Genomic DNA, 26,265 nt, shown 5'->3' with positions numbered 1-26,265 from the left:
TTCATGTTTAAAAAAGTCGCGTTTGTGAAGAGGGCGCCCCGGGGCCCCGGTTTGATTACTTGACAACCGAGATGGCGTGAAAGTAGCCGCAAATCAGCTGCATCTGTCAAATCAACAGATGTATTGTAGTTTGCCCCCTGGAAGAGCGGACTTTTAGCCCCCTTGCGCCCCATCAGCCCGCTTGTATGCCTGTGCCTAGTGCGTGCGTGCAACCACCGCCAAAAATGACAATTCTCCCTCCCAGAATTCGCCAAGTGTCATAATGAAAATTCCGTCGAAAAACTCGTCGAAATTTGTGAATTGGTCGCGTAAATAGTGGTAGAATAGAAATTTCTTACGTTAGTAGTCGCCCGCCAGTGGTGTTTTTCCATGTTGACGGTTGGTTTTTGTAGGATTTGATGGTAAAGTCAGCATAGGCAATGCAAGAGTGTTTTTTGAAAATCCTCGCGAGGTTTCGTTTGGGCCCTTCCAATGGGCAATTGCCTGGCGTGCTTCAAGGAGCCCAACAGTACGGCCCTGGACAACTCGCCCAATTGCCGTAAAGAAGGTGGGTTGCAAGTTTGATTCAAAAAATTTATGGAGACACATGGTATTGCTCGACTTGCAGCTACGATTCCTTTTATTGCGACTTGGGTCGTTAAGTTTAGTGCGAACATCTGGCCGCAAACGGCTGCCTTTTAAGGACAATTCTGATTTCTAGCCAGCAAGAATTGGGTGATGTTTGTTCATAAAAATTACTTCATTAGTATTGGCATTTACTTCACCCATCCATATTCATAAAAAGCTGTTTATTCTTATGACCAAGTACTTAGATCACTTAAGTAGCTACTAATTTGCTCGTTTGGTTACTGCCAGACTTGTAAAAATTCCACTATTATTATTATTTTTACGTTCAAATTGCAAATCAGTCAGAAATGCAGGGTTCTCTATTTCTCTAGATTTTTGAAGTGTCAAGTTGGAAAAAAAAGCAGCATTATAAATCGGCACGGAGTCACTCAAACTGTCCCGAAATCGACAAATAATTGACTGAAAAATTCGAACATGTGAAGCATTATTAACTAACGCCGATAGTTTTTGTGTTATTGATCCTATTTTGTGTGAATTTTAAAAATATTAAATCAACTTTTTGTGAGCCGTTGAATCACTTGGAATACTCTGGAACTGACAAAATTCTAAGTACACGAATTCGAACATCCAGAGTTTTCATCTGAGACTGTTACGTTTCGAGTTGTTATTTTTTTTCTAGAAAAAATTTATATCTGCAAACAATTTCAACATCTCCAACACGGCTGTCCCAAGGAAAAACAAGCAGTCAACAATTTTTTTAATATGTTTTTTACATATTTTGCCTTATTTTTACGTTTAGATTTATTTGAATACTCATCATTAACAATTATTTGTCTAAATTAATAAACAAAATTGTTTTCTTCATATACTATACTCTAACAACAGTTCAATGTAAAACACCATATCTACAAAATACCTTAGAGACAGGTAGATTTAAATGCAAATTTGGTTGGCATTTTGCTTTGGACATCATAGTTCCAAAAAAGTTTTCAAATATCGTTTATTTTTTATTGTAAAAAATGTTTTTCTATACATGAAATTCTACGTAGTTAAAGTGAGACTATAGTAGCAGTTTTCAAGATATCAATGTTTTTGGAATGTTTCTAAAGCGTTTGTAAGTGAAATTTTTGAAATGACTGAAATCGCCGAAAAATCATCCGATAAATTCTGTTACTTACAGCCGACAGTTCTCAGCTTATTAACTTAACACAAAAATTGCGTTCTTGGTAAAATAATTTAAAATTAAATAAATCGCCTATCTCCATCAGGAAATGATGGCATAAACTAGTGCACACTTTCTGCTAAAAACCGCTACATATATAACATGAGATCGAAAATATACTCAATTAGAGCAGGCCTTGAAAGTGAAGTGTAACTTTAGCCACATCATATGTCATAACTTCAAAAGTGTGGCTAAAGTGAGAATAAACGGCTAAAGTTCGGCAGGCACAGCTTGCTCTAATTGAATATATTTTCGATCTCATGTTATTATGATGTTACGATCGGTCTAGCTTTAAAAATTTTTCTCAAGTTCTTGGTACGGCAGACACAGCGTCGATTAGTAAATTGAGTTTTCTGCAGAAATATAAGATTACGAATAGCTAAGTATGCTTATTTTTGCTAATAACTTCTCTAGTTTATAAATATCGGCATAAACAGAGACTTATTTCTTTATAATTTTTAAGCATATCTGAATACCAAGTAAGTACTAATATCGACTTCATTACTGCACAAGTACATAGTTAAAATTGTATGAATATCGATGTAAAAATATACTTAGGGGGTTCAAATTTAATGTAAACCGTAATTTTATTATAACTTTTGACTAAAACAAAATTTTGACGAAACTCTTTACACTATTTTTCCAAAAGAGAGAGTTATGCAACGTTTCGTTTTAATACATAAGACATCATCAGGCAAACAATCTTGATGATGTCTTCTGTAATAAGACGAAACGTTGTATAACTCTCTTTTAGTTTAATTTATTGTCCGTCCCCAGTCTAAAGGAAACTTTTTCAATTCACTATTACGTATAAAGGAACCTGAATCTGTTATTTTACTCCAGAATAAAAAAAATACAATCAAAAAAATAGTGACTACGCTCAAAGTTGTGGTTTTTCTGTATTTAAGACCCAGGACGTTATGGACACGGATTTTGACACCACAGTGTCCAGACTAGTGCCTTTTACTATTTTTATTTAATATTTGAAATATTATGCCCTCATTTCCATAAAAAACGGGATCATTCAGCAAGAAGTGTAATTTTTTTGAAAATTAACAAAAACGCTCAACTACACAATGCCCATTTGATCGCAAAGACCCCGGAAAAATTGCAGTGAAAGACTCCTCCATATCCCCTTATAGCCCTAATATGTCACCTTGTGATGTTAATTTTTTTTGAATCAGTTAAACAGGCACTGGATAACGTTAGATTCCACAATGAGTTTAAATGAGTTTAAAAATTTCGCACTCGGTCAAGAAAACCTCTATAAAGGAGGTATTATAAAAGTACCAAAGGTAGAAGAGAGCTCGCAAAAGTAAAAAATTATAAGTATAAAGTTGTTCTATTTTTTATGAACGTCGCCAATTGAACAGTAATTATGGAACTCGTTTTGCGAATTAGAGATCAGAATGTCAACAGCCCGTTCCGTTATTGCCGACCGGCCTCTAACGTTAATAATTCCGCTCTTTGGTAAAAAATGAAACCAGCTCTGACCCCGTTTGTGTGGCAGTGCCACCTTGCTCAGTGCACTCCTGATTGCAGAAATGCCCGAAGCGCAGCTGTATCCGGCTCCGAGTCACGTGCCAGCCTCCTCGGCCCCAACCGAGACGATCCTGAGCAACGGCAACCACCTAACAGCCCTTCCGGAACCCGCCAACAACCGTTTCTACCCTCGCAAGCCCCATTCGAAGTCGGCGCCGGCGATGGGTCTCACCGATAGCAAACCATCCGACGCGAAACTAAACGCACTTTTCGACCAGTACAAGGACAACGCGGAGGACACCATCCTCGCAGAGGGCATCGAACAGTTGTGCAGAGACCTGCAGATCTCGCCCGACGATTTTCGGATTTTGGTACTGGCGTGGAAGCTCAACGCCGAGCAGATGTGTCGGTTCACCAGGTCCGAGTTTGTCACGGGGTTGAAGGCCATGCGGGCCGACTCGGTCAAGGGGATCCAGGGCCGGCTGCCCGAGCTCGTCGCGGAGGTCGGCCAGGACGTGGAGCAGTTTAAGGATTTGTACAGGTTGCACTTATTTTCACTTAAATTACCCTTTTTTCGGTACAAATTTACTTTAAACACACTTAAAATGCCCCCTTGAAAGGCTCCTTAAATAATAATAATGATCGCTGATAACTCGTCTGAAAGCTTAGGATCCCTTTTATTCTAATATTTACGAGTAGAAATATTGGTGTAAGCATGTACTAAAAAAATAAATATAAACATGTTCTATTTTTTATAAATAGCACTGTCTTTGACAGTTTGATATTGTGAAAATTTCTGAAAAAATTAGTACAAATTTTTGAAGAATAGTAATAAGTTTACATCATTTGTCTCAAAAAATTCAAACATTAACGTCCCGAATTCGTTTTTGCGAAACAGCCTACATTTGTTTGTGATAAATATTTATCAATCCGTGCAAAAAACGGTTGTTAAATCCGCACTTTCCTACCTTTTCGTTGTCGAAGTTCAAATAGCCTTATTCAAACACTCCGAACTTCAATTTAAATTTCACTAATTAATTAAATGGAAAAACGAAAACGAATCTGCACATTTCGAATGCGAACGAAAGACTGATTGTGAATACGCAACTATTAGTCTTATCTCGGGCCGCAAAAAATTTGTTCGGGAATAAATAGACAATAAGTCATATTCAGGTGCACAAAAACTAGCGCTCCAACTAGTGGTACGTTGTTGAGAAAAAATTCCTAAAGTCATATTTTAAAAAATCTGGTGCTACACAAACTTATTCTGTTAACTTCTTTAGTTTTCATTATTTTTTAATGTTTTTATCTTTCACACGAAGTAATCGTTCCCTAACATAACTTTGAATAACTTTAGCAGTTTTTTTAATTAAAAAAAATTAAAATTCATCAAAAAATCAGTTTGTAGATGTGCCAACAGTGGGAATTATAGCCTAGGAAACTGTTTCAAAAATAATTTATTTTTATTGTTAATCAAATTCTATCGCGCTCATGACTGTTAGACAACGTTGCCACATATTTATTTAAAATTTGTTATTTATCAATAACATTAATACAAAGGATTTTGTTACTATTTTTATCCTTATATGTAAGCAATTCTCTGCCTCACTCTGTTGAGTTCGTGCGCCGGTTTTTGAGCACCCGGTATTTACAGAGGGAAAACTTTTAAATTAAATAAGTATCCAACCAAATTTTCCTTTAGACGCGCGGGGATGTATTTAATATCTGAATCATAGATTATGAACACTATTTTAAAACACGTTTACTATAGTAAAAAAAAATAATAACACTCATACGAAAAAATTAATACAAATTTTTGCAGAATAAAAGATTTAGAAAGGAAGTGTTAAATATAGAAATTTGCAACAGTTTTTTAAAATGAAGTTTACATCATTTGTCTCAAAAAATTTAAACATTAACGTCCCGAATTCGTTTTTACGAAATAGCCTACATTTGTTTGTGATAAATATCTATCAATCCGTGCAAAAAACGGTTGTTAAATCCGCACTTTCCTACCTTTTCGTTGTCGAAGTTCAAATAGCCTTATTCAAACACTCCGAACTTCAATTTAAATTTAACAAATTAATTAAATGGAAACACGAAAACGAATCTGCACATTTCGAATGCGAACGAAAGACTGATTGTGAATACGCAACTATTAGTCTTATCTCGGGCCGCAAAAAATTGTTCGGGAATAAATAGACAAAAAGTCATAAACAGGTGCACAAAAACTAGCGCTCCAACTTAGTGGTACGTTGTTGAGAAAAAATTCCTAAAGTCATATTTTAAAAAATCTGGTGCTATACAAACTTATTCTGTCAACTTCTTCAGTTTTATATTAATTATTTTTTAATGTTTTTATCTTTCAAACTAAGTAATCGTTCCCTAACATAACTTTGAATAATTATTTTTAAATTTCCTATCAGACTTTAGCAGTTTTTTTTAATTTAATAAAAAATAAAATTCATAAAAAAATCACAGTTTGTAGATGTGCCAACAGTGGGAATTATTTCCTAGGACACTGTTTCAAAAATAATTTATTTTTATTGTTGATCAAATTCTATTGCGCTCACGACTGTTAGACAACGTTGGCACATATCATTTATTTAAAATTCGTTATTTATCAATAACATTAATACAAAGAATTTTTTTACTATTTTTATCATTATATGTAAGCGATTCTCTGCCTCACTTCATTAAATTCGTGCGCCGGTTTTTGAGCACCCGGTATATACAGAGGGAAAATTTTTAAACTAAATAAGTGTCCAACCTTTAGACGCGCGGGGATGTATTTTAAATTTTTCTGGTTGCTTTATTGTATAAATACAAAAGCCTTTAAGTTAGTTTGTAGAAAATACTTTCCGTCTCTTCATAGTTGTTTCGAATATTGTGAAAAATCTCCACTGACATCTTTAAACTTGAGTATTTTGCCTCAGAATTTTTTTCGCTTTCCTTTGAGCGTAGAAAAATTGTATTTCTGGATATCGTCTCCTAGTCTGTACTTCGTTGTCAACGGATTTTCTACTTCCGAAAATTGGTGTAATTTTTTAGCCCCTTCCAGATTCTCTTACTGCAATGCCTTCATCAATAAGGGATTATCAAGAACTATAATAATTTTACGGTGATAAGTAAAGAAAAAAAGTGAAAATACCTCAACTTTCCTTATCCGAATGTTATTGAGCTATAAGGTTTTAGTCGACGAATAAATTTAAATTTGGGGTGCATTTTTTTTCTCAATATATAAGTAAGAAAGTGGTACTTTATGAAAGGTCTGACTGTATTTTTCAATCCTTTACAAAACGATTGATTTTGTAACCTGGTATTATTTTCTAAATGGATAATAATAAAAACCATTCCGTCAATAAGACGGAAACTTGTTAGGTATTTTATAATACACTTAAAATTTCCAGTCGTATCGTAAAAATCTTGCAATTATTTATTCATTCGATTTCCCGGTCGTTTGCAATATTACTAGGCTTTTTCTAAAACGCCCGATTATACATTGTTTTAAAAATCCTAAAAAAAGTTAACAAGCCCTAAAAGTACATCAGAATTGTAGATGCTGTCATGAAAGCCGCATTTGAAAATGATGAAGTGTTTGTAAGTTATCATAATTTTATCGCTTTTTCTTGCTACGCCACAGGTTTACCTTCCGGTTCGGCCTGGATTCTGCGGCGGGGCAGCGAATCCTGCCGACGGACATGGCGGTGGTGCTGTGGCGGCTGGTGTTCACAATGCGGGAACCCCCGATCCTCGCGCGCTGGCTGTCGTTCCTCGAGAGTCACCAGTCGGTTCGGGGGATTCCCCGCGACACGTGGAACATGTTTTTGAATTTCGCCGAAGCCGTGGGCGACGACTTGAGTTGTTACGACGACAACGAGGCGTGGCCGAGCCTGTTCGACGACTTCGTCGAGTACGAGAACGACCAAGCCAACCAAAACATTTCCAAAGACAAGGACTGCGAAGGGCTGATCATCATCGAGCAGAACGATTGATGGTGGTTCGGGCGTCTTGTATATAAAACTGCCTATATATTTTTGACGGGGCGAAGACCCCGCCGGTCGTGATATTTGCGTAGTGGTGAGGTGTGCAACAAGGAAATTTTTCTATGAACGTACGTTTGATCATGCAGTTTTGCGCGCGCGCTATTTGCTTTGGATGTGTCGTCTGATGGTTTTATATAACGGAAGTGAGAGATAGGCAAGAAACGTGCCTACATTTTTTACTTAAATTCGGTTCACTCGTCCATTAATTTTATTGTGGAGATGTTATTTTTTTATGCGTCGTGACTCAGGACTAGGCCGCTATTGATTTTTATGCTAAATTATCGGTGTGTTCAGTATTAATTCGGTCTCTTGTTGGAAGCTAAATTCGCGAGCTGTCGGTTTTTCCTTTTTTGTGATATGTTCTATTTGGAATTTTTCGTGTAAGACTGAAAGGTCATTTTAGGTGCTCTGATTTTAACTGTCTTATTTTTATTACTTCATTATTCTATCAATATATTTATTTAGATTTTTTAATTGTAGATATTACTGTATATTTGAATGTTTTGTGAATAAACAGTATGATTATTTAATTGGACGCAGTGATGCGCCCGTCCTTCACACCTCGACTTACTACGGATACCTAAAGGTTAGGAGATGACGCGGCGTACAAATAAAACGTTCCCATCCTCGATAGTTCTATTAAATCTCGCCAGAGAGCGCAAATTTTATATAATTTTTCTTCTCATATTTCATATGAAAATTTTAGTCGTTAGTTTTTCTTGGTAACATTTTAAGCCTTCTATTTAATATTTGAATCATAGATTATGAACACTATTTACCATAGCAACGTGTTTTCACTATTTTAAAAATTGAATAACACTCATACGGAAAAATTAATATATTTTTTTTTTTTTGAATAAGAGATTTAGAAAGGAAGTGTTAAATATGGAAACTTGCAACAGTTTTTTAAAATGAAGTTTACATCATTTGTCTCAAAAAAATCAAACATTAACGTCCCGAATTCGTTTTTACAAAATAGCCTACATTTGTTTGTGATAAATATCTATCAATTCGTGCAAAAAACGGTTGTTAAATCCGCTTTTTCCTACCTTTTCGTTGTCGAAGTTCAAATCGCCTTATTCAAACACTCCGAACTTCAATTTAAATTTAACAAATTAATTAAATGGAAACACGAAAACGAATCTGCACATTTCGAATGCGAACGAAAGACTGATTGTGAATACGCAACTATTAGTCTTATCTCGGGCCGCAAAAAAATTGTTCGGGAATAAATAGACAAAAAGTCATAAACAGGTGCACAAAAACTAGCGCTCCAACTAGTGGTACGTTGTTGAGAAAAAATTCCTAAAGTCATATTTTAAAAATCTGGTGCTATACAAACTTATTCTGTCAACTTCTTCATTTTTCATTATTTTTTAATGTTTTTATCTTTCAAACTAAGTAATCGTTCCCTAACATAACTTTGAATAATTATTTTTAAATTTCCTATCAGACTTTGGCAGTTTTTTTAATTTAAAAAAATTAAAATTTAAATGTTTTCACTATTTTAAAACACGCTTCTCATCGCAACATGTTCGAACAAAAAAAAAATTGAATAACACTCTACGAAAACGCTAAATTCTCGGGTGTCTAGGTATGCAACTCGCATACGCTCGTTGCATAACGACAGTCCTCGAACTTTAAACTTGTGTTATAGTTATTATTCTAATAAATAATAACTATAACACGATTTGGTGTCGAAACGGTATAACGCTTGAAGCGCCCTCCAAAGTTCGTCAAAAATAAGCGTTAAAGTGACCGAACTTAATCAGAAATGGTATTATTTGTACGTTCCCGAGCGTTTATCAACATACTGCAATTAAAAACGCAGTTATTTATCAAAATTTTGACAACAATTAGGTACCCAAAAAACACCGAATTGGGTTGAAAAAAGGGCCCAAAATCATTTCTGCCCCATCCTATAAAACTGACACGGTCCGTCCCTGCTTTTTCATAAATACCTATTTGAATAACCGGAGTAAAACCGCGGTAATCACATCTGTGACATTAACACGACACTGCTGATAAGCAAGAAAAATCATATCAACAGTTTTTTACAATTATTTACCTCGAACGCCCTTGACCTTGTCTTTTGTTACCAAGGCCAAGCAAACACTACTTGTTGAGCCCTACCCATAAAATGGAAACGAGCAGAGCCATCGTGGTGAAAAAATTCGGCAGTTACGACGTCCTTAGCGTAAGTTAATTAACTAATTGGAGGTGATCCCAGCCCAGTTATAGGTGGAACACTTTGCCTTGCCTCCTTTGGAGGGCAATGTCGAAGTGAAAGTGGAATATGGGGGCGTAAACTTTGCCGATTTGTACACCCGGCAAGGTTTGATGCACAACAAAAAACTGCCGTTTGTTTTGGGGATGGAATGTGTGGGCACAATTGTGAAAATCGGGGCCGAAAACACACAACTCAAAGTTGATTTTTGTCCTCAAAATTAGTAACAATTTGAAAACTAGAAATTGTAGGTGGGCCAACATGTCATCTGTTATGATTATCACTGTGGGATGTACCGGGACGTAGTCAGGGTAACCCCCGACAAATGCTACCCTCTACCCGACCACGTGACTTGGGAGGAGGGTGCTGCGATTTTCGTCAATTACTTAACCGCCTACTTTTCCATTATCGAGCTCGGGAATTTGCGGCAAAATGAGACAGTTTTGATACTCTCATGCGGGGGTAAAAACTAACATCGTTTTTATTGTTTTTTTTTTTAATTAATTGTAATAGGGGGTGTGGGGTGGGCGGGCACCCAGCTGGCCAAAACCGTCCCCGGGGTCACAGTGGTGGGCACCACAGCCCCCTTCAAGCACCCCGAAGTCAAAGCCAACGGCGTCGATATCACCCTAACTTTGGACGAGAATTTCCAAAAGGAAATAACAAAAGAGTGTCCCCAAGGCTTTGATTTAATTCTGTCTAATTACGCCGGCCCGCTTTATGGCTTCTTGAAAACCCTTTTGAAGCCTTTAGGACGCATTGTTTTAATTGGGGCGAATAATTTGATTCAGAATGAGCAAAAATTGTCGATTTTTACGCTGTTGAAGGGGTGGTTGACTACGAAAAACGTTGATTTGGAGGAGTTAATTACGCGAAATAGGGTCGCTGCGGGGCTTCATTTGGGGACGCTGATTGAGAAGGACCCAGGAAGGGTAAGAGACGCCTTGGGGGTGATTTTCAAAATGATGGAAGAGAAGAAACTAAAAGTGAAGATTGATTCGGTGCATCCCATGGAGAAGATTGTTGATGCCACGAAGTTGCTGGCCGAGAGGAAAAACGTCGGGAAAGTTTTAATTTCCATGAAGCAGGACGGCTAATTAATTTTTTGTCAAGTGCCATTCATAAATTATTGTAACTGTACTGATATTAATTAATAAAGTTTGACATACACGGGTCTATGAATTAGTCCCAGGATTTTCTGAACTCAAAAAGCTAGTACGGTGGAGTAAAAATGAGGGCGCTACCGTCTCGGCGCCAAATCGTTTGCTTTACTTGGAAAAAAATCCAGAAATGTTGAACTTTGAACTCTTAACAGACTGAGAAAAACTACCGACTAAAATTTTCATAAGGAACATGAGAAAAAAATTATTCAAAATTTGCCCCACGTCTCGTATTTTTCAAGACGCTGCGAATACGGTTAGAGATACAAAAAAAATGTTACGAAGAAATTTGTAGAGAATTAGATTTCCTTTAAAAAAGTCCGCAAGGTCATACCTCTATCGTCAAGGGTTCAGGCCGTAAAGAAGTTCAAAGACGCTCAATCACGAAAAATTAATTTATACCTAAACTGTAGAAGATAGAGATATGGTGTCGAGGACTTTATTATAGGAAATTTAATTCTCTACAACTTTCTTTCTAACATTTTCCTTGTATCTGGAACCGTATTCGCAGGGTTTTGAAAAATATGGGACAGAGTGCAGATTGATAAAACTGATTTTTTTCAAATATAGTTTACGATAAATTTTTTGCATATTGTTTGTCCTACGTTTGATAATTTAATGTGTTAACCGTTATACAAACACCTACATTTTTTTTAAATCATTGCCCAAACTTGAGGGTAATGGAACAACTGCGCTCTCTGGAGTCATTAACGGAACTATCGAGGACGGGAACGTTTTATTTGTGCGTCGTTTCATATCCTAACCTTTAGATATCCGTAGTTTAATAAAATCTCCAATAATTATCGAAAACACCTGTTGTTTATTTTCATTTTTTGGTGATTCACACCTTTTCAATCCCGATTAAACTTATTATTGGTTGATTTTAACACAATTATCGCCCAAAGAGTGGTAGTTTGTGGCTTTCTGAAGCCATATAATTGACAAAAAGTGGCCGAGGGGCTGCAGGACTGTAGGTTGGGCGTCCAATTGTGCGTGAGTTTGAATCGCGCGCCTTGCGGCGCCACTGTCGCTTCCACGGGTACCGTTCGTTTTCTCCGCGCATGTCATTTGTGTTTCTTTTGGAATCATTTGCCATCTTGGACACATGTGAGTAGCTTATTTTTCTGTAAATTTCCGGAAAAATCTGTATGAATTTGGCGTTTCCGGCGCCGTTGTGCGAATTTCGCGCCCCAATTTGCCACCCCTTTCGTTCCCATCGCGCCACCCTTTTGACTTGTGCCGTTTTGACAGTGTGCATGGTTGAGGTGTATGTTCGCGCCATGTTGCCTCGAAATGGGCGAAAAATACGCTATGGGGGCTGCGGGCGCCACGTCGGCGGCGCCCCTTTTGACGCTACTGTTGTGTTTGCAGCTTGCACGGTTGGACATAAGACACACGATGGCTGACATCGACGACACTCATTTCGAAACTGGGGACTCCGGCGCTTCGGCCACTTACCCCATGCAATGTTCGGCCCTGCGCAAGAACGGCTTCGTCATGCTCAAGTCTCGACCTTGCAAGATTGTCGAAATGTCAACTTCCAAAACTGGAAAACACGGACACGCCAAAGTGCATTTGGTAGGCATTGATATTTTTACAGGTGAGTTGGGGGGTTTGTTCGAGAGCGGGCGCTAACAGGGGCTGCAGGTAAAAAATACGAAGATATATGTCCCTCAACACACAATATGGATGTCCCGCACGTTAAGCGCGAGGACTACCAGTTGACTGATATCTCTGATGATGGCTATTTGTCTCTCATGTCTGACAATGGTGACCTCCGTGAGGATCTCAAAGTTCCAGAGGGGGACGTGGGGGCCCAACTACGCGCTGAGTACGACGCCGGCAAGGACATTCTGTGTACAGTGCTCAAATCTTGCGGCGAGGAGGCAAGTCACCACCGCGGCAAACAATCACGACTTATTCCATGCTTTTAGGTGGTAATTGCTGTGAAAACAAACACTGCGCTTGATAAATAATACCGATCACGTGACGTGGGGGCCATAGCCTGTTTTCACCAAGTCCAGAGGCCTCCACTGCCGCTAAGCTATATAATTATCGTATTGGACCAGTTATATCAACAGCTTACCTACACCAGGTGGACTCGCAGGTCGTCAATGTGGTGTTTACATTTTACATCTATTTGTACTTTTGTTGGCGAAATTCAAATGCAAAAGCTACAATTATGTTCAATAAAAATTTAATTTAATTTTAAATCAATGTAAATTTTTATTCAAGCTCCAATCAGTCGAGCCACCTGTTTCTCATTTTTCACATCATCAGAGTTTTTCTAGTTTCGGGAAGCAGCTGGCTCTGACTCCGAATAACTTGTTGATATTGCTTTTGTTCAGTAAGTATAGAACTTTTTTTAATTGTTTTGATATTGTTTAGGCGTAAGTTTTAAGTAACTGACCAATTGATTTTTGCAATAATTTTCTGGAATTGGTTGAAATACAATAACATAGGAACCAACATGACTTTCATTTCTTGCGCCAACATTCAAACTTTGGGTGGTCAATCACCCCTTAAGTGAGGTTAAGTCACCTCTGACGTCAGCACAAATTTAACGATTTGCAAAAAAATATCTCTCGAATACGTTTGCACCCAAAATTAGTACAAGTTCACACACCGCTGACCCCAACATGTGACGAGGTCATGGTTACCCCAATTGCGCTCATCCAAAGTTCAACCTAAAGGTACCCCAAACCCCCCAAAAGCATGAAATTGTCAATAAAACGTACGCCTTTACGTAACAATAAACAAATAAAAACCCACAAACGCCCGAAATAGCACCACCACGAACATAACCTCAAATTCCAATTTTCCGTAAAAACTACACAAAGACACAGAATTGGTTGTAACGCTTTATTCAATTCAAACAAACAATTCGTCAAATGGGCACTAGTAACAACAAACGCGGCCATAACCTCATTTTCGCCGTAGGCCTCCGCCATGTTCGGCACCCTGTCGCAGTTGTCGCACAGCGTGTTCGAGACGGAGATAAAGATCGAGCCGATCAGCTTCTACGGCTGCTCCAGCTCGGAGCCCGACAAGCCGTCGTCGCCCCCGGCCGACGTAGGTAGCCCCCTTGCTGCCACAATCCTCACTGTCGCATTGCAGGAGCCCCGCAAGAAGCGCAAGCCCCAGACGTGCAAAATCTGCGGCAAAGTCCTCTCCTCCACGTCCAGTTACTACGTCCACATGAAGCTCCATTCGGGCAATAAGCCCTTTCAGTGTACGCAATGCGAGGCGTGTTTCTGCCGCAAGCCCTATCTGGAGGTCCACCTCCGCACGCACACGGGCGAGAGGCCTTTCAAGTGCGACGTATGCGACAAGAGATTTACCCAAAAATCCAGTCTAAATACACACAAACGCGTGCATACGGGGCTGAGGCCGTATGCGTGCGATGTGTGCGAGAAGAAATTCGCCGTGAGGAGTTATCTGGTGGCGCATCGATGGTCGCACGTGTCCGATGGGCTGTCGTGTCCGGAATGCAACGCCGGGTTTAGCACCAAGAGCCAGTTGGTGCAACATGTCAAAGGGCATAGCAATCGCAGGGGGTTCCAGTGTGAGGTTTGTCAGAGGAGGTTTGTTAGGGATTCGTATCTGATTAGGCACTTGAATAAAGTGCACAAGAATAATGCTTGATTGTGATAATTTCTTCTTTTGTAATAAAGTGTAAAAAGTATGCAACTAATCTAACTCTTCTTGCAAAGAAAAACGAATCCATTTTGTAAGTAAGCACTCAATAATTTATAGCACGCACTAGTCACCAAAGTCCCACGTTTTGAAAATCCTAATTAGCGTGATTAAGGAAATTTTTAAATTGAATTTTTATGAAAAGTAATAAACAAAATGATTTATTTATAATTGGATGTGGGTCCTAAGTTGAATCATTCCCTCACAGGTTAACCGAGTTAAAAAAAATAAATGAAAAATAAAAAAATAACAAATTCAAATCGCATGAAAAAAAAATCGTAACTTTCTGAGGGCTTTAGCACCAATGTATACTGGCGGTTCGAAGTTCTAATAATGATAGTCATCTGAAAACAATCAGTTTTCAGCATTTAAGGTTTTTTGACAATTTTTCGATTTGCATCTTTGACTTCAAAAATTGATAACTCTGCTGTTTTAAAAAATTTTTGGCTTATTTGAAAAAGAAGGTTTAGATCTTTGCCTTATTTCCTTTCCTTTCCAAATTTTTAAGATTAAGTTTGCAGAATTTCAAACAACCATAACTAAAAATTTTCAATTAAAATGCCACAATTTTTATTTCACTAATTAATGGTAGAGAATTTAATTCTGCAGCGATCTGTATTAACATTTCCTATACTTATGTTTAACAGATTTCAAGTTATACGAACTTTTTGTTGGCACTGAAAAATTCACGGAAACTGAATAAAATATAAGAAATCAAAGTTTTTTAAATCTAAATTTAATGAATTTAGGGAATGCTATTTAATTGGGGCATTCTATTTGAAAAAATTGACTTATAGCTTGTAGAAATTGTTCAAAAACAACGTTCAGGTTTTAAAGTTTGTAAACTTTTTTCCAATTTTGAAAACACTGAAGAAAAAATATAAGATTTTTTTGATTGTCCAAATACGATTTCTAAAACTAAAAATGACAGAATTATCGATTTTTGAAGTGAAAGATGCAAAACCAGAGATTTTCAAAAAATCCCTAAATATTTTGAAAACGGTTAAATTTACGTATAGGGACAGCCGATTAAAATCCTTTTGGAATAACTCAAGATACCCAGAAACACAGTAAAAAAACATATCTTTCTATTTAAAATAATTTTCATTGGTCAGGACAACAGATTATAGCTGTACACAAATTTTCAGATAAATAACATTATCAGAATTTAATACTTCCAAAAATTAAATAAAGAAAAAACTGGTCGTTTCAGTATTTTATTAAAAAATAGTACGTAATTTTTGATAAATTTTATTAGGGGTCTTATTTATTTATTTATTTTTATTTATGATTTATTTGATTAGGTTTTCCCTAAAAACGATAAATTTATTAAGCTGTTTAACCCGTTGGTTACAAAAATTTAAAACGTCTGTGAGGTGATGATTTAACCTAAGAATAACATCCAATTGTAAAACGATTTTATTTATTATTTTCTTAAACACCGAGTTTAAAATTTGTGCATTTGCACGGCCGCTTGAACAGTGTGCCCACTTTTGGTCTAGTTTGATTTTTCAGTCTTTTTTAACGAAATTTTGCAAGTACGTGCTAAAACACAGGAAAAATCAGCAATTTTTTTAAACTTGGTCCGCAAAAAAACCGAAGGGTTTCAAGGAAATAATTTAAAAAAATGAAATTATTTCTATTTTTAAGTGGTTTTAGACGTTAGGGTAGTTGTTTTGGGCAAAAACCGGCCCTTAAAACCGTAATTAAAGTTTATTTGAACTTAAACCTAGGAAATAAAAATAAAGTTAGTAACCTACACTTAAGTCTGACTTCACGTAGCGCTACTTCATCAGTTGTGCAACATAGAATAATCGATGATCTCCTTGAGACACCTCCCGAACTCTTCCAGAATCTGGCTTTTCGTCACTTGCTCATCTTGCATATTTGCATCCCCACTTTCGGAGATGGTCAACATGCACTGCGAGGTCGCTTCGATAACGTCATCCGTTATGAAATTAATCGCTTGTCGGCTGTTTGACGTCCTCCTTGTCCTGAACTGGAGCGGATCCCTGGTCTGTGCCATCTTCCCTTGCAAATTATGCAACCCGTCTTCAATCGAGGCCCTCAGACTCTTCTTCTCCATCGAATCCTCGATATTTCTGCACCCCATGCATTTGCAGTTATTCGAACAGGCGATTTTGGCCTCGTAACACTCGCAGTAATTCTTCAAACAGCCCGACCGCTTGCAATTGCACCCCTTTGTGTGTTTCCTGATCGAACTGTCCCCGGCCACGTCTTTCGCTTTGCCGATCTTCGGCCTAAAAGCATTAGGGTTGCGTTCGAGACATGTCTTGATCGCCCTCTGTCTGTGATCCTCATTTTCCAAGTTGTTGAAGCAGTTCATGCAGTTGCACATGTAGCAGAATTCGCCGTTTGCGAAACAATCGCAGTACAATTTCAAACACTGGCTTTTGGTACAGTTGCACGGTTTTCGGGGTCTTATGCCGTTGGACTCGAGATTGGACTCGGGTGTCATTGTGATACTCTCTGCGGATATTTGTTTGGTGGCGGAGGTGTGGCGCATGGGGATCGGCACTTTGGCTTGGACGTACGTTGGCAACATCACCACTTGACTGCTGCTGACGGGGGCTTTTGCAGCAATGTTTTTCAACGGTTTGGGGGCGATAGTTGCGCCTTGGGACGCCGGTTTGAGTTCCGACAAGACAATGTTGGTTGGGGACGCTTGCATTGACGATTTTACGGTCGTGAGGGTGGAGGCTCCCGAGGAAAAGGGCGTGGTCTCGGCATTGGTGGCCGTCACAAACTTAATGTATTGCATCTGAAAAGGAGAAAATTAATTCAGTAAATTGAAACACAACGGCGTTTTTCGACCAAGTTCCGGGCTTATTTTGGAAAATACACGAAAAAAACAAATATATCATTTTATTCAAAATTTATTTTTTTGGGTCGTTTAAATGAAATAATTCGAAAACTGAGTTTTTAACAGGTGATACCATTTTCCAACTAAATTATTTTTGGACGGTTCTTTCGACGAAAATTTTTGAAATAAGTATATTACTAGCTGCAAAATGTACTGCAAGCACCAAAAAAAAGGCAGAAATAAAGTCATTATTTGAGATTAAGATGTACCTATTACGGGTACAAACACCCAAAAAAAAATATTGGTAAAAGGTGCTTGAACGCTCAAAAAATGCAAAAATGGCACAATTTTTAACATACTTTAAAACATTTTTCAATTTTAAATAAATGATAATTACACCGTTTTTGACATTATTTATTGTTTTTAGGTTAATATTTTACGAAAAATTTACGTTTTTGGCCGTAAAAGTCACTAATATTTCTTGAAAAGATAAAAATTTTATACTTTTTCACATAATTAGTGATATTTTTTGATCCATTTTAACAAAACCTCGCGAATAACTTGAGTTTTCAGCTCAAAAAGAACCAAAAATGGTCCAAATATAATCATTTTTCATAGAATTTAGCAATTTCTCGGTTTACTTTTATCTAGGTTCCGTAATCTTTTACATAATTTACCAGTTTACCGAAATCTCTTTCGAAAAAAATATAGAATTTTTAATTTAAAAACTGCTTAAACATTTGAAAATGACCAAAAATAACATTATTTTTGGTATAATTAGTAATTTTACAGCTTAGTTTGCAGTCTTCAAAGTAAAAGTTAAAACAAAAGCAATTGTATTCTTAAGAGTCCACTACAGTATTTTAATTTTTCTTTAACACTTATTATTGATGCACAGTAATTTTTTTTAAAGACCTTCTATTTAAAAAAACACTGAGAAAAATGGCTGAAATTCGGTGCTTTATAGCGTGGTATTCTCCTCCTTAATGAGTTAATGACATCGCTCTTATTAAAAAAAAATTCTAAATAGCAGTCTGGCTTTCTTAATTTGCTTTTTTGATCGAAAAATCGCGCGAAAAAATTCTTTTCATTAAAAAAAACATGAGAAACGTTCCCAAAAGGTAAAGATTGCATCTTTTCCGAACTAGTTTGGTCAATTTGGTGAATTTTGGTGCACTTTTTTTAATCACTTCCTTAAAATAATTATATTTTTTGCTAATAAATCGCAATAAAATGCTCGTAAAGTCAAGTTAATGCCATCAGAGAACTAACTTGGCGATTTTTTGGTCCAATCTAACAAAATTTAGTTAAAAATTTTGTGTTTAACGCTTAAAAGGGGCAACAATATTATCGTTTTTTTTTAGTTTATTTCTGATAAAACTCCTCTAAAAAGTTACAATTAGGTTCCTGGCTGGAAAGAGTATAAAACGCTCACAAAAAGCACAAAAACGCGTTCGCGTTTTGACTTTAGGAATTTTTTGTTCCAGTTTAACCAAAATCTCGCGATACGGTCTTTCTAAAGTCCTCAAAAAAAAAACGATGGAATTTTTTACCCACCTTATAGTGGCTTTTTGGGTTATTTGTAACGAAAGTCCTAGAAAGAATTGCGGTTCTGTCAGTAAAACCGATTAAAATGCTCCCAAAATGGCAAAGAAAAGTAAATTCTGATCTAATTTACTCATTTGATAGCTCAAGAAGTCTTTAGACGTTCGAAAAGGGAGAAAAACAATATCATTGTTCATATAATTCGGAGCTTTTTTGCTTACTTCTGATGATATTCCCCGAAATTATTCGTATCCTGGTTGTAAAAAATTCAAAAATAAAATTTTTCACATGATTCAGTGATTTTTCTTTACTACGAAACTCCTCAAAAAAACCTACTTAAACGCTTTAGAAATACAAAAATGCGATTTTCGAACCAATTTGATGATTTATCGACTAAGTTGGGCCCCAACTGGTCGAAATAATCAACTGATCCACCTTGAAAAACTCACCCCTTTCCCTGGAATATTAATCTGATGCAACTGTCCCGTGCTCAGCGCCTGCGTCCCTGCCACTTGTATAATTTGCGGCGAAGACAAAATCGTGTGCCCCGTCCCCGAACTCTTGAAAATAATCCTTTGGGGCACCTTCCCTCCAGTCGCCTGCGTAGCTGGAAGTATCTTCGTGGGCGACTTAATCTGACTCACGACCGTTTTCTGCCCCAACAACTGTCCTGGCGCCACTTGGGGCACAATTTTAATCGCCTTGGTGCCAGGATTATTCAAAACCATAGTACGCTTCGGTGTGGAAGTGGCCTGCGGGAGCACCTTGGTGGTGGTAATGAGCCCCATCTCCTGCGCTTGCTGAAGGGTTATAGTCTTGGCGGGGCTCGGAAGCGTGGTTTGCCCCGGCATTAGCTTGACTTGGTCGGCTTTCTGCACCACCATAATATGCCCCTGCTTGTTGGTGAACGTGGGGGTGGTCTTCGGGGGCGTTTTCTGCGTGGAGGTGACGATTTTCTTCATGACGACTTGCTTGGGCTGGACTAAGGTGGTGGTGACTGTTTTGACGGCGGGCTTGATGGCCACGGGGCGCCCCAAAGACACGTTGGCGAGGTTCAGCTCTTGGCCCCCGGATGAGACCAGTTTGATGGCTTGGTTGCCGCCAGTCCCCTGGAGGAGGAGGAGTTGTTGGCCGGGGGCCGGCTTCATGGCGATGGGGACCGCCTTGGCGGGTTTGGGGGCTATGGTCAGGGGGCGCAATGGGGGGATTGTGGAGGTTTTGATTTTGACGTCCGGGAGGATCTCCTCGGGGGAGGGGGCGCGTTCGGTTTCAATCTCAATCTCTTGGGCCCCTATTTCGGACTGCATGACGTCAGCGTCCACTTGACCGGTCTCCTCAACTGTCTCGATTATCACCTCTGGTTCTGAAACCTGTAGTTGAGGGCGATTTTGGGCAGAGGCCGGGCTTACCGTCGGTCTCCATGTCGTTTGAAAGGTGCAGCTCTTGGGACAGTTCCGCCAGTTGCTGGATGTCTGTGGAAGACAAACTCGTGAGGTTTGTCTCGGTCAGAGTGGCCCCATCGATGGTGAGAGTGTCCACGAGGGCCTCCACGTCTTCGTTGTTACCTGCAAGCGAGGCATTTTTGAATTCTGACCCCGGGAATTTCACACTTTTGGTTCAAATTGAAAAATTATTGACTCGTGTGTAAACCGCAATACCAGTTAAAGTGTGACTGGACGCGTCCATGGTGCTCGCAAATTCGCGCTAAGGCCCTAGGTTTGATTCAAATTTGGAGCCTCAAGTGAAAAGGACGCTTTTTAAAATCGCGCTCCTGGCGTGGAAAATTTGGCCACGAAACGACCCACAATTAAGAAGGAAGCCAGTGTCCAACGCAAATACACTACCTTTGTCACTGAAGGGCATAATTGCGCCCGATTTTACCGAATTTTCACAAAAATTAAAACTATTCAAAACACCATAGTCAAATTTGACATGTCACGTGACCAGGGAAGCGTTCAAACCACAGAACAGTAAGGGTTAAGAAGTGATAATTCCCTAGTAAATCACTGGCAACACGAGAATCCAGCGCCTCTGGTCCTGAAGTGCGTTACTACCACGGTAAAGCGCCACGTTTGAATAAATTCCTTTTATATTGTTTTTTATTATTTTTATCTTACAAGTTTCATTGCAAATTGTTTAAAATAAAAAAATATATTTTCATTTTAAACAAAGTGAAAACGTTTTATATTTATTTTAAACAAAATTTGCAATGAAACTTACAAAAAAAGTTGTTTTGGGGTAATAAAACACAGATTTTGTTAACATTTTTATTGTACACTTGAGTAACATAACAAATTAAATTTTTCAAAAAATTAAAGTATTGTATTATTTCTTAATTATACAAAAATTATCAAAAAATTAAATCAGTCAGTGTTGGCATGTTTTGCCTGTCTGCTCGAGACTTAAAACAAAATAAGGTCTGCTTTGCAATGACTTTTACCTTGTCTGTCAGCAAACAGTTGCCCACGCTACGACCACGAGGAGGTACAATTTTGAACTTACAGGATCCTCAATTTTGCAGGCATTCTTCCACAATTCTTGAAGCTTTGGATTCTTAGGGAAGGTGAAGAAATGCTTATTGGACTGTCCTTTGTTGGGAACATAACCACTGGTGCATCCGGGGTATTTGCAGGAATATTTGCGATAACCAGCCATGACTAAAGTTCGCTTGAGTAGTAGAAATCAAAAATCCGTCACTCCAGCCCAGAGACCAATGCCTTTAAAATAGAAAGAAACACCAATCAAAAAGATGAGGTTATATTAACAAAAGAAGAGATACTTATCTTTTTCGTCGGCGCTCAACACCAGGAATTGACTCACTAACGAACTGTAATCAGAATTTTTGCTTTGATTAAACGATTAAACAAATAATTACTACATACTTCCGGTAACACGTTGAACGATGAGTGACAAAACAACACTTTTGGCGCGATATTTTCGAAGCGATCTTTTTAGCGATCTGCGCGCAAGCCATAGAATATAGTAGTTATAGAAAATCAAGTAACACGTAATTCACTGGTCGTCAAAATTTCGATAATAGCGCCATATCTTGGTAGTATGAGGAACTAAAATTGGCGGCAAATTTAAATATTTTATTATTTATACAATTAATTTAATATTATAATTTTTTTACAATTTAAACACACATAACCGATTTTATTGAAAATCGGTTAAATGTGTTTAATTGCAAAATTTTGTTAGTATTATAAATATAAAGAAAAAATAAATACAATGAATGAAAATAATTTATTAATGAATTAACGTTTATAAGAAATAAATGTCGTGTTTGGCTTCCACATTTAATTTGGCAACTTTCTCACCCTCAAAACCGGTTATTTAACATTATTTTGAAACTTAGAAAAAAATTAAAGCACTAAGTAAGTAAATACGGACTCTAATAAGGTACCATTGGAGTTTTGGACATGTGCCCAATTCAATTTTCACAGAAAAGTAGTGCTTTTAATAGTATGTGCAAACATTTCTTGCATGTTTTCGTGTTGGTTGTAGACTCACGTAAATGACTTTACAACAAATTTACTTATATGAACTTATTATGAGTAAGAGGTTTTTCTGATTTTAATGTAAGGACTCCACTTTCGTGGATTCACCAGTCTTGAAACTTAACGGTAAAAAGGAGGGAGTTCAAGATACGTTTTTGTGGCTTTTATACAAATGAATGAATGAACGCGTGTATTAAATAAAAGACACTATGTGCAAGGTAGAAGTCTTAAACGGTGTCCATCATAGATGTCCACTCAAAAAATGAAATTTGGTTTAAATTCTCGAAGTTATTTTTGGTGCCCAAGTCGATTTGTTTCTGGATAACTTTCACAAGTAAAGAGATGCACTGTTTCCAGAATCATGTGTTCCAGCCAGCTAGAAGTTGTTTAATAAACGTTGTAGGTTGCCTTTTAAGTGTATAATAGGTCCATACCAGAGCTGGAGATATGTATTACATAGTATTTTTGGTGGCAAAAAAATCCCGACTTACCAAATTTTAGCCTTCGAAAGTTCAAAACTTAAATGTTTTTGAGATTACTTTAGGAGTAGATAACACCAACAAACGAATTCAAATAAGAATAAAAAGAGAAAACCACGAACACAACACGTAGCAGAATAATTCAAATTGGAAATTGAAACATTTAAAATTGAAAAAACTTTTTGACACCGTTGAATGTAGTGTGACATTGCGCGCCAAAGGTTGCTTAATATTTTGGATTTTTGGATAAATTCGTCGATTTAATTTGAAATCACACTACCAAAAGATGGCATAAGTAGTTTCTATTAACGACCGTGCTACGTACCCCAAATTTACAGAAATCTGCATAGATAACGCACGTGGCGCCGCATGTTGATAGTATGATTTAATAAACCGTTTCTCCTATGCCGCTTGACTAACCCTGGCGCAAGCGTAGATGTCATTGTTACGTCAAAAAATATAATTTAATGAAATCCCTAATAAATACCCCCATGAGGGTTAGTTCAAACCGCTGCCAACGGTCGCACGCAAAAACCCTAACCCGGCCCCAAAATCCGGGGAAATGAAAATTTCCGGGAAAAACAACCGGAACTTGGCAACAATAAATCAAGTGACGTTTCGTACTTGTCTTTTTTTCCAAAACAAATGTCATAGTCACAATGCGAGAAAATAAGTGCTAAAGATCGGTTCGTTTTCTCATAAAATGGAAAATCCTCTAACCAAAAGTGAGGAGAAGAAGTTCGGGTACCCCAAAGTACGAGATTCGGACGTTAAAAATGAAAAACCAAAAGTTGAAGTTAGGCGCTTGCAGTACGACCCTAACCCTAAGGTCGGGGACTGGAAAAAGACGTGCTCGCCCAGCTGTTGCCCCTCGTTATCGGGCGAAGAACGCCTGGTTTGTATAATTTGATTCGATTTTGGGACCAATTTTCAAAAACGCAACTTGGCCACACTGTAGGGCGGCGTTGCCGGGTTGTGCCCTGGCGCACTTTCCGCAAGTTTATCGAACAGCTGGTGGATTACGTAATTTGCGATAATATCCAACAAATGTGCTTTGTTGTCCCGATTAGGGAAAAAAATCAGTGATTAGTGGTACAGGGACTTGGAAATCGGCACCAAGTGGGGTCGCTGATGTGGCAACGCCGCACGCCTCGTCCGCGCCATCCTCGTCTAGCAAAAGACAGCAATAGAACGTTCTCGTTTGTGGGTCCGGTTGTCCGCAAAATAACTGTTAAAACGCTTGAAATACCCACCCGGTGAACGATTTCGAAACTAGCGCCGGTCCTATTCCCACTCGAACAACGCAATAAGTCGGCCCTTTTAGTTTCAAACCCGATTTAATTCAGCCCAGGTGAGCCAATTTTGCGAAATGGTGCGAAACGGTCACATGAACGGCCACGTCCCGCACTTGCGGCTCCCAGCAGCCCCGGGTGGCCGGTCAAGTGGCCTGTGCCCCGATCCTCGCTTGTTATGTAAGACGTGACTCGATTGATTTTCCGGATTTTCTCGGAAAATCGCGGTGGCGGGAGGGGTGGGGCGGCGTGGCCCCGTGGCGCGACCTTGGGCGGCCGCGGTCCCGTTGGGGTGCAATGGGGCCCCCAGGCGGGGGCCAACGCCGCTTGGTTGCGGTTGGGGTCGCGAGGTGGAGCTGGAGCCACTTCCACAATTGTCAAACTAAATCGGACAAAGTCAAGGTTAGGGTTATTTCTGAACGGGTCTATGGTTGCAGATAATGGCCCCACCACCGTACTCCGATCTCGGCAAGAAGGCCAAAGATGTGTTCGGGAAGGGCTACCACTTCGGGCTCATCAAGCTGGATTGCAAGACGAAGACTGGCTCAGGGGTGGAGTTCAACACTGGGGGTGTGTCTAACCAGGAGTCGGGGAAGGTTTTCGGGTCGTTGGAGACCAAATATAAGGTTAAAGAGTACGGTTTGACGTTCTCCGAAAAGTGGAACACGGATAATACTCTGGCTACGGAAGTTGCGATCCAGGATCAGCTCCTCAAAGGCTTGAAGTTGTCCTCAGATCTGACCTTTTCGCCACAGACTGGGAGCAAGTCAGCTCGCGTCAAAACCGCGTTTACCAACGATAGGGTGGCCCTCAACTGCGACGTTGATTTGGACTCCAGTGGGCCCTTGATCCAGGCGGCTGCCGTCGTGGGGCACCAAGGCTGGCTGGCGGGTTACCAAACGGCTTTCGACACCCAAAAGTCCAAACTCACCAAAAACAACTTCGCCCTAGGTTTCTCCACTGGAGACTTCATTCTCCACACTAATGTGTAAGTGATCAGTGGCGCACTCACAAGTTTTTTGAGGGGGCCAAACATTAATATTCACAAATTTGTATAAAAATTTAAAAACATCTTCTTCGTGGACTCAAAATATGTAAAACTTCATCACAAATTACTTCAATACCGCGGTGGATTTATAAAGAAATTAAACCATTTAATCTATTTTGTCCTGTAGTGTTCAATTTTTTCCGAATTTAAAAATTCTGTAATATTTTTGTAAATCTTTCTTCTAAGTTTGAAATTGCTGAATCTAAAAGAGGGTTGAAAATTGAAATTTAATAATACATTTCTGGCGAATCAAAGGTTACATTGGTTCGATGTATTTGCCTTGAAACTAATCAGAGTACCAAAATTTCGTGTAAATGATTTTGGACGGTTTTAAAAGAATTCAAAATGGGATTCTGCGTCTTTTCGTAATAATTTTAAAGAATAGAACAACTTTAAAGATTTTTTTGTTTCTTTTACCGTTTTATCCAGAAAAAAGTTTACTGACGTTTTATTTTTATACACACCTACTTACGCGACGCATGTTTGTTTTTTTTTAATGTATATATAAACAAGTTTAAAATTTAAATCATGTAACCCCCCCGGGTGTGCCACTGTAGGTGATACCAACCTGACTGTCCCAAACCCCGCCAGATCCCGAGGGGCCCTTTATCTCCCTGATCCCCGTTTAAATCCCCTTTTGTAACGTTTAGTGATCACAGCGATGACGGCCAGGAGTTCGGAGGGTCCATTTATCAGAAGTTGTCCCCAAAGTTGGAGACCGGCATCCAGTTGGCGTGGTCTGCTGGCAGCAACAACACCAAGTTCGGAATAGGGGCTAAATACGACTTGGATCAAGACGCCGCGATTCGCGCCAAGGTCAACAATTCCAGTCAGATCGGTTTGGGGTATCAGCAGCGTTTGCGTGAAGGTGGGTAGTTGGGGGAGGTTGGTCGGGGGTTGATTGGCTTTGTTTGGTTGGCAGGTGTGACTCTAACTTTGTCGGCCCTCATTGACGGCAAGAACTTCAATAACGGCGGCCACAAGATCGGTCTGGCCGTTGAGTTAGAGGCTTAATCAGAGATTCGTCAGTTCCAAATTGTATTAGAACCAAGACACGTTTCAGCCTGCTGTATTGTAGATATTTTAATTGTTCTATGGGACTTTTTAGTATTAAAACATATACATGAATACGTCTTGTATTTTCAGTTTGTAGTAGTTTTAGTGAAGTCGTCCTTTT

The 26,265-nt window shown here is 38.7% G+C and overlaps 6 protein-coding genes across 10 annotated transcripts; 5 read left to right on the top strand and 1 right to left on the bottom strand.

Annotated features, from left to right (window-relative positions):
* Positions 1-19: 19 nt before the first annotated feature.
* On the top strand, positions 20-7,847 carry SCCRO3 (Squamous cell carcinoma-related oncogene 3). The gene is made up of 4 exons (XM_008198616.3): positions 20-338; positions 393-547; positions 3,332-3,812; positions 6,915-7,847. Exons 2-4 carry the CDS (start codon positions 472-474, stop codon positions 7,264-7,266), a joined length of 909 nt encoding a protein of 302 aa, XP_008196838.1. The 5' UTR covers positions 20-338; positions 393-471; the 3' UTR covers positions 7,267-7,847.
* A 1,284-nt stretch (positions 7,848-9,131) lies between these two features.
* On the top strand, positions 9,132-10,714 carry LOC135265247 (synaptic vesicle membrane protein VAT-1 homolog). The gene is made up of 4 exons (XM_064357578.1): positions 9,132-9,514; positions 9,559-9,744; positions 9,796-10,006; positions 10,058-10,714. The coding sequence occupies exons 1-4, from the start codon at positions 9,458-9,460 to the stop codon at positions 10,639-10,641; spliced, it is 1,038 nt and encodes a 345-aa protein (XP_064213648.1). The 5' UTR covers positions 9,132-9,457; the 3' UTR covers positions 10,642-10,714.
* Positions 10,715-11,652: 938 nt separating this feature from the next.
* Positions 11,653-12,917, top strand: eEF5 (eukaryotic translation elongation factor 5). Its single transcript, XM_969849.4, has 4 exons — positions 11,653-11,811; positions 12,076-12,304; positions 12,352-12,590; positions 12,639-12,917. The coding sequence occupies exons 2-4, from the start codon at positions 12,103-12,105 to the stop codon at positions 12,678-12,680; spliced, it is 483 nt and encodes a 160-aa protein (XP_974942.1). The 5' UTR covers positions 11,653-11,811; positions 12,076-12,102; the 3' UTR covers positions 12,681-12,917.
* On the bottom strand, positions 12,349-20,762 carry LOC663835 (protein lin-54 homolog). 2 transcript variants are annotated; one of them, XM_008198621.3, is made up of 4 exons: positions 20,614-20,762; positions 20,179-20,334; positions 19,219-20,132; positions 12,349-17,182 (listed from the first exon to the last, which is right to left on the bottom strand). In XM_008198621.3, the coding sequence occupies exons 1-4, from the start codon at positions 20,630-20,632 to the stop codon at positions 16,193-16,195; spliced, it is 2,079 nt and encodes a 692-aa protein (XP_008196843.1). In that variant the 5' UTR covers positions 20,633-20,762; the 3' UTR covers positions 12,349-16,192. The 2 variants fall into 2 exon arrangements, with proteins under 2 accessions (XP_008196843.1, XP_064213642.1); XM_064357572.1 differs by having other exon boundaries at positions 19,219-20,126.
* On the top strand, positions 13,209-14,398 carry LOC103313973 (oocyte zinc finger protein XlCOF15). Its single transcript, XM_008198619.3, has 3 exons — positions 13,209-13,397; positions 13,645-13,776; positions 13,822-14,398. The coding sequence occupies exons 2-3, from the start codon at positions 13,654-13,656 to the stop codon at positions 14,347-14,349; spliced, it is 651 nt and encodes a 216-aa protein (XP_008196841.1). The 5' UTR covers positions 13,209-13,397; positions 13,645-13,653; the 3' UTR covers positions 14,350-14,398.
* Positions 20,763-23,373: 2,611 nt separating the features above from the next.
* On the top strand, positions 23,374-26,218 carry LOC662925 (voltage-dependent anion-selective channel). Of its 4 annotated transcripts, none has more exons than XM_015982667.2 (4): positions 23,374-23,643; positions 24,478-25,028; positions 25,748-25,956; positions 26,011-26,218. In XM_015982667.2, the coding sequence occupies exons 1-4, from the start codon at positions 23,452-23,454 to the stop codon at positions 26,100-26,102; spliced, it is 1,044 nt and encodes a 347-aa protein (XP_015838153.1). In that variant the 5' UTR covers positions 23,374-23,451; the 3' UTR covers positions 26,103-26,218. The 4 variants fall into 4 exon arrangements, with proteins under 4 accessions (XP_015838153.1, XP_064213646.1, XP_064213647.1 ...); XM_064357576.1 differs by having other exon boundaries at positions 25,739-25,956; XM_064357577.1 differs by lacking the exon at positions 23,374-23,643 and adding an exon at positions 23,896-24,099 and having other exon boundaries at positions 25,739-25,956.
* The last annotated feature ends 47 nt before the right edge of the window (positions 26,219-26,265 follow it).

Source organism: Tribolium castaneum, chromosome 6 (assembly GCF_031307605.1).
Source record: "Tribolium castaneum strain GA2 chromosome 6, icTriCast1.1, whole genome shotgun sequence".
NCBI lineage: Eukaryota > Metazoa > Arthropoda > Insecta > Coleoptera > Tenebrionidae > Tribolium > Tribolium castaneum.
This window is presented reverse-complemented; position numbering and strand designations above follow the sequence as displayed.

What these genes read in the sequence shown, in the direction of transcription:
- LOC103313973 (XM_008198619.3), top strand. Translation starts at nt 13,654, where the DNA reads ATGTTCGGCACCCTGTCGCAGTTGTCGCACAGCGTGTTCGAGACGGAG. An exon ending in CGTCGTCGCCCCCGGCCGAC is followed by an intron (nt 13,777 to 13,821) that starts GTAGGTAGCCCC and finishes GTCGCATTGCAG; the next exon opens with GAGCCCCGCAAGAAGCGCAA.
- LOC135265247 (XM_064357578.1), top strand. Translation starts at nt 9,458, where the DNA reads ATGGAAACGAGCAGAGCCATCGTGGTGAAAAAATTCGGCAGTTACGAC. An exon ending in CCGAAAACACACAACTCAAA is followed by an intron (nt 9,745 to 9,795) that starts GTTGATTTTTGT and finishes TAGAAATTGTAG; the next exon opens with GTGGGCCAACATGTCATCTG. An exon ending in TTTGATACTCTCATGCGGGG is followed by an intron (nt 10,007 to 10,057) that starts GTAAAAACTAAC and finishes TAATTGTAATAG; the next exon opens with GGGGTGTGGGGTGGGCGGGC.
- LOC662925 (XM_064357576.1), top strand. Translation starts at nt 23,452, where the DNA reads ATGGAAAATCCTCTAACCAAAAGTGAGGAGAAGAAGTTCGGGTACCCC. An exon ending in TATCGGGCGAAGAACGCCTG is followed by an intron (nt 23,644 to 24,477) that starts GTTTGTATAATT and finishes CTATGGTTGCAG; the next exon opens with ATAATGGCCCCACCACCGTA. An exon ending in TCAGCAGCGTTTGCGTGAAG is followed by an intron (nt 25,957 to 26,010) that starts GTGGGTAGTTGG and finishes TTTGGTTGGCAG; the next exon opens with GTGTGACTCTAACTTTGTCG.
- LOC663835 (XM_008198621.3), bottom strand. An exon ending in AAACGACATGGAGACCGACG is followed by an intron (nt 20,133 to 20,178) that starts GTAAGCCCGGCC and finishes TACAGGTTTCAG; the next exon opens with AACCAGAGGTGATAATCGAG. An exon ending in TTAATATTCCAGGGAAAGGG is followed by an intron (nt 17,183 to 19,218) that starts GTGAGTTTTTCA and finishes TCTCCTTTTCAG; the next exon opens with ATGCAATACATTAAGTTTGT.
- eEF5 (XM_969849.4), top strand. Translation starts at nt 12,103, where the DNA reads ATGGCTGACATCGACGACACTCATTTCGAAACTGGGGACTCCGGCGCT. An exon ending in AGGCATTGATATTTTTACAG is followed by an intron (nt 12,305 to 12,351) that starts GTGAGTTGGGGG and finishes CAGGGGCTGCAG; the next exon opens with GTAAAAAATACGAAGATATA. An exon ending in TCAAATCTTGCGGCGAGGAG is followed by an intron (nt 12,591 to 12,638) that starts GCAAGTCACCAC and finishes CCATGCTTTTAG; the next exon opens with GTGGTAATTGCTGTGAAAAC.
- SCCRO3 (XM_008198616.3), top strand. Translation starts at nt 472, where the DNA reads ATGGGCAATTGCCTGGCGTGCTTCAAGGAGCCCAACAGTACGGCCCTG. An exon ending in GCCCAATTGCCGTAAAGAAG is followed by an intron (nt 548 to 3,331) that starts GTGGGTTGCAAG and finishes TCCTGATTGCAG; the next exon opens with AAATGCCCGAAGCGCAGCTG. An exon ending in CAGTTTAAGGATTTGTACAG is followed by an intron (nt 3,813 to 6,914) that starts GTTGCACTTATT and finishes GCTACGCCACAG; the next exon opens with GTTTACCTTCCGGTTCGGCC.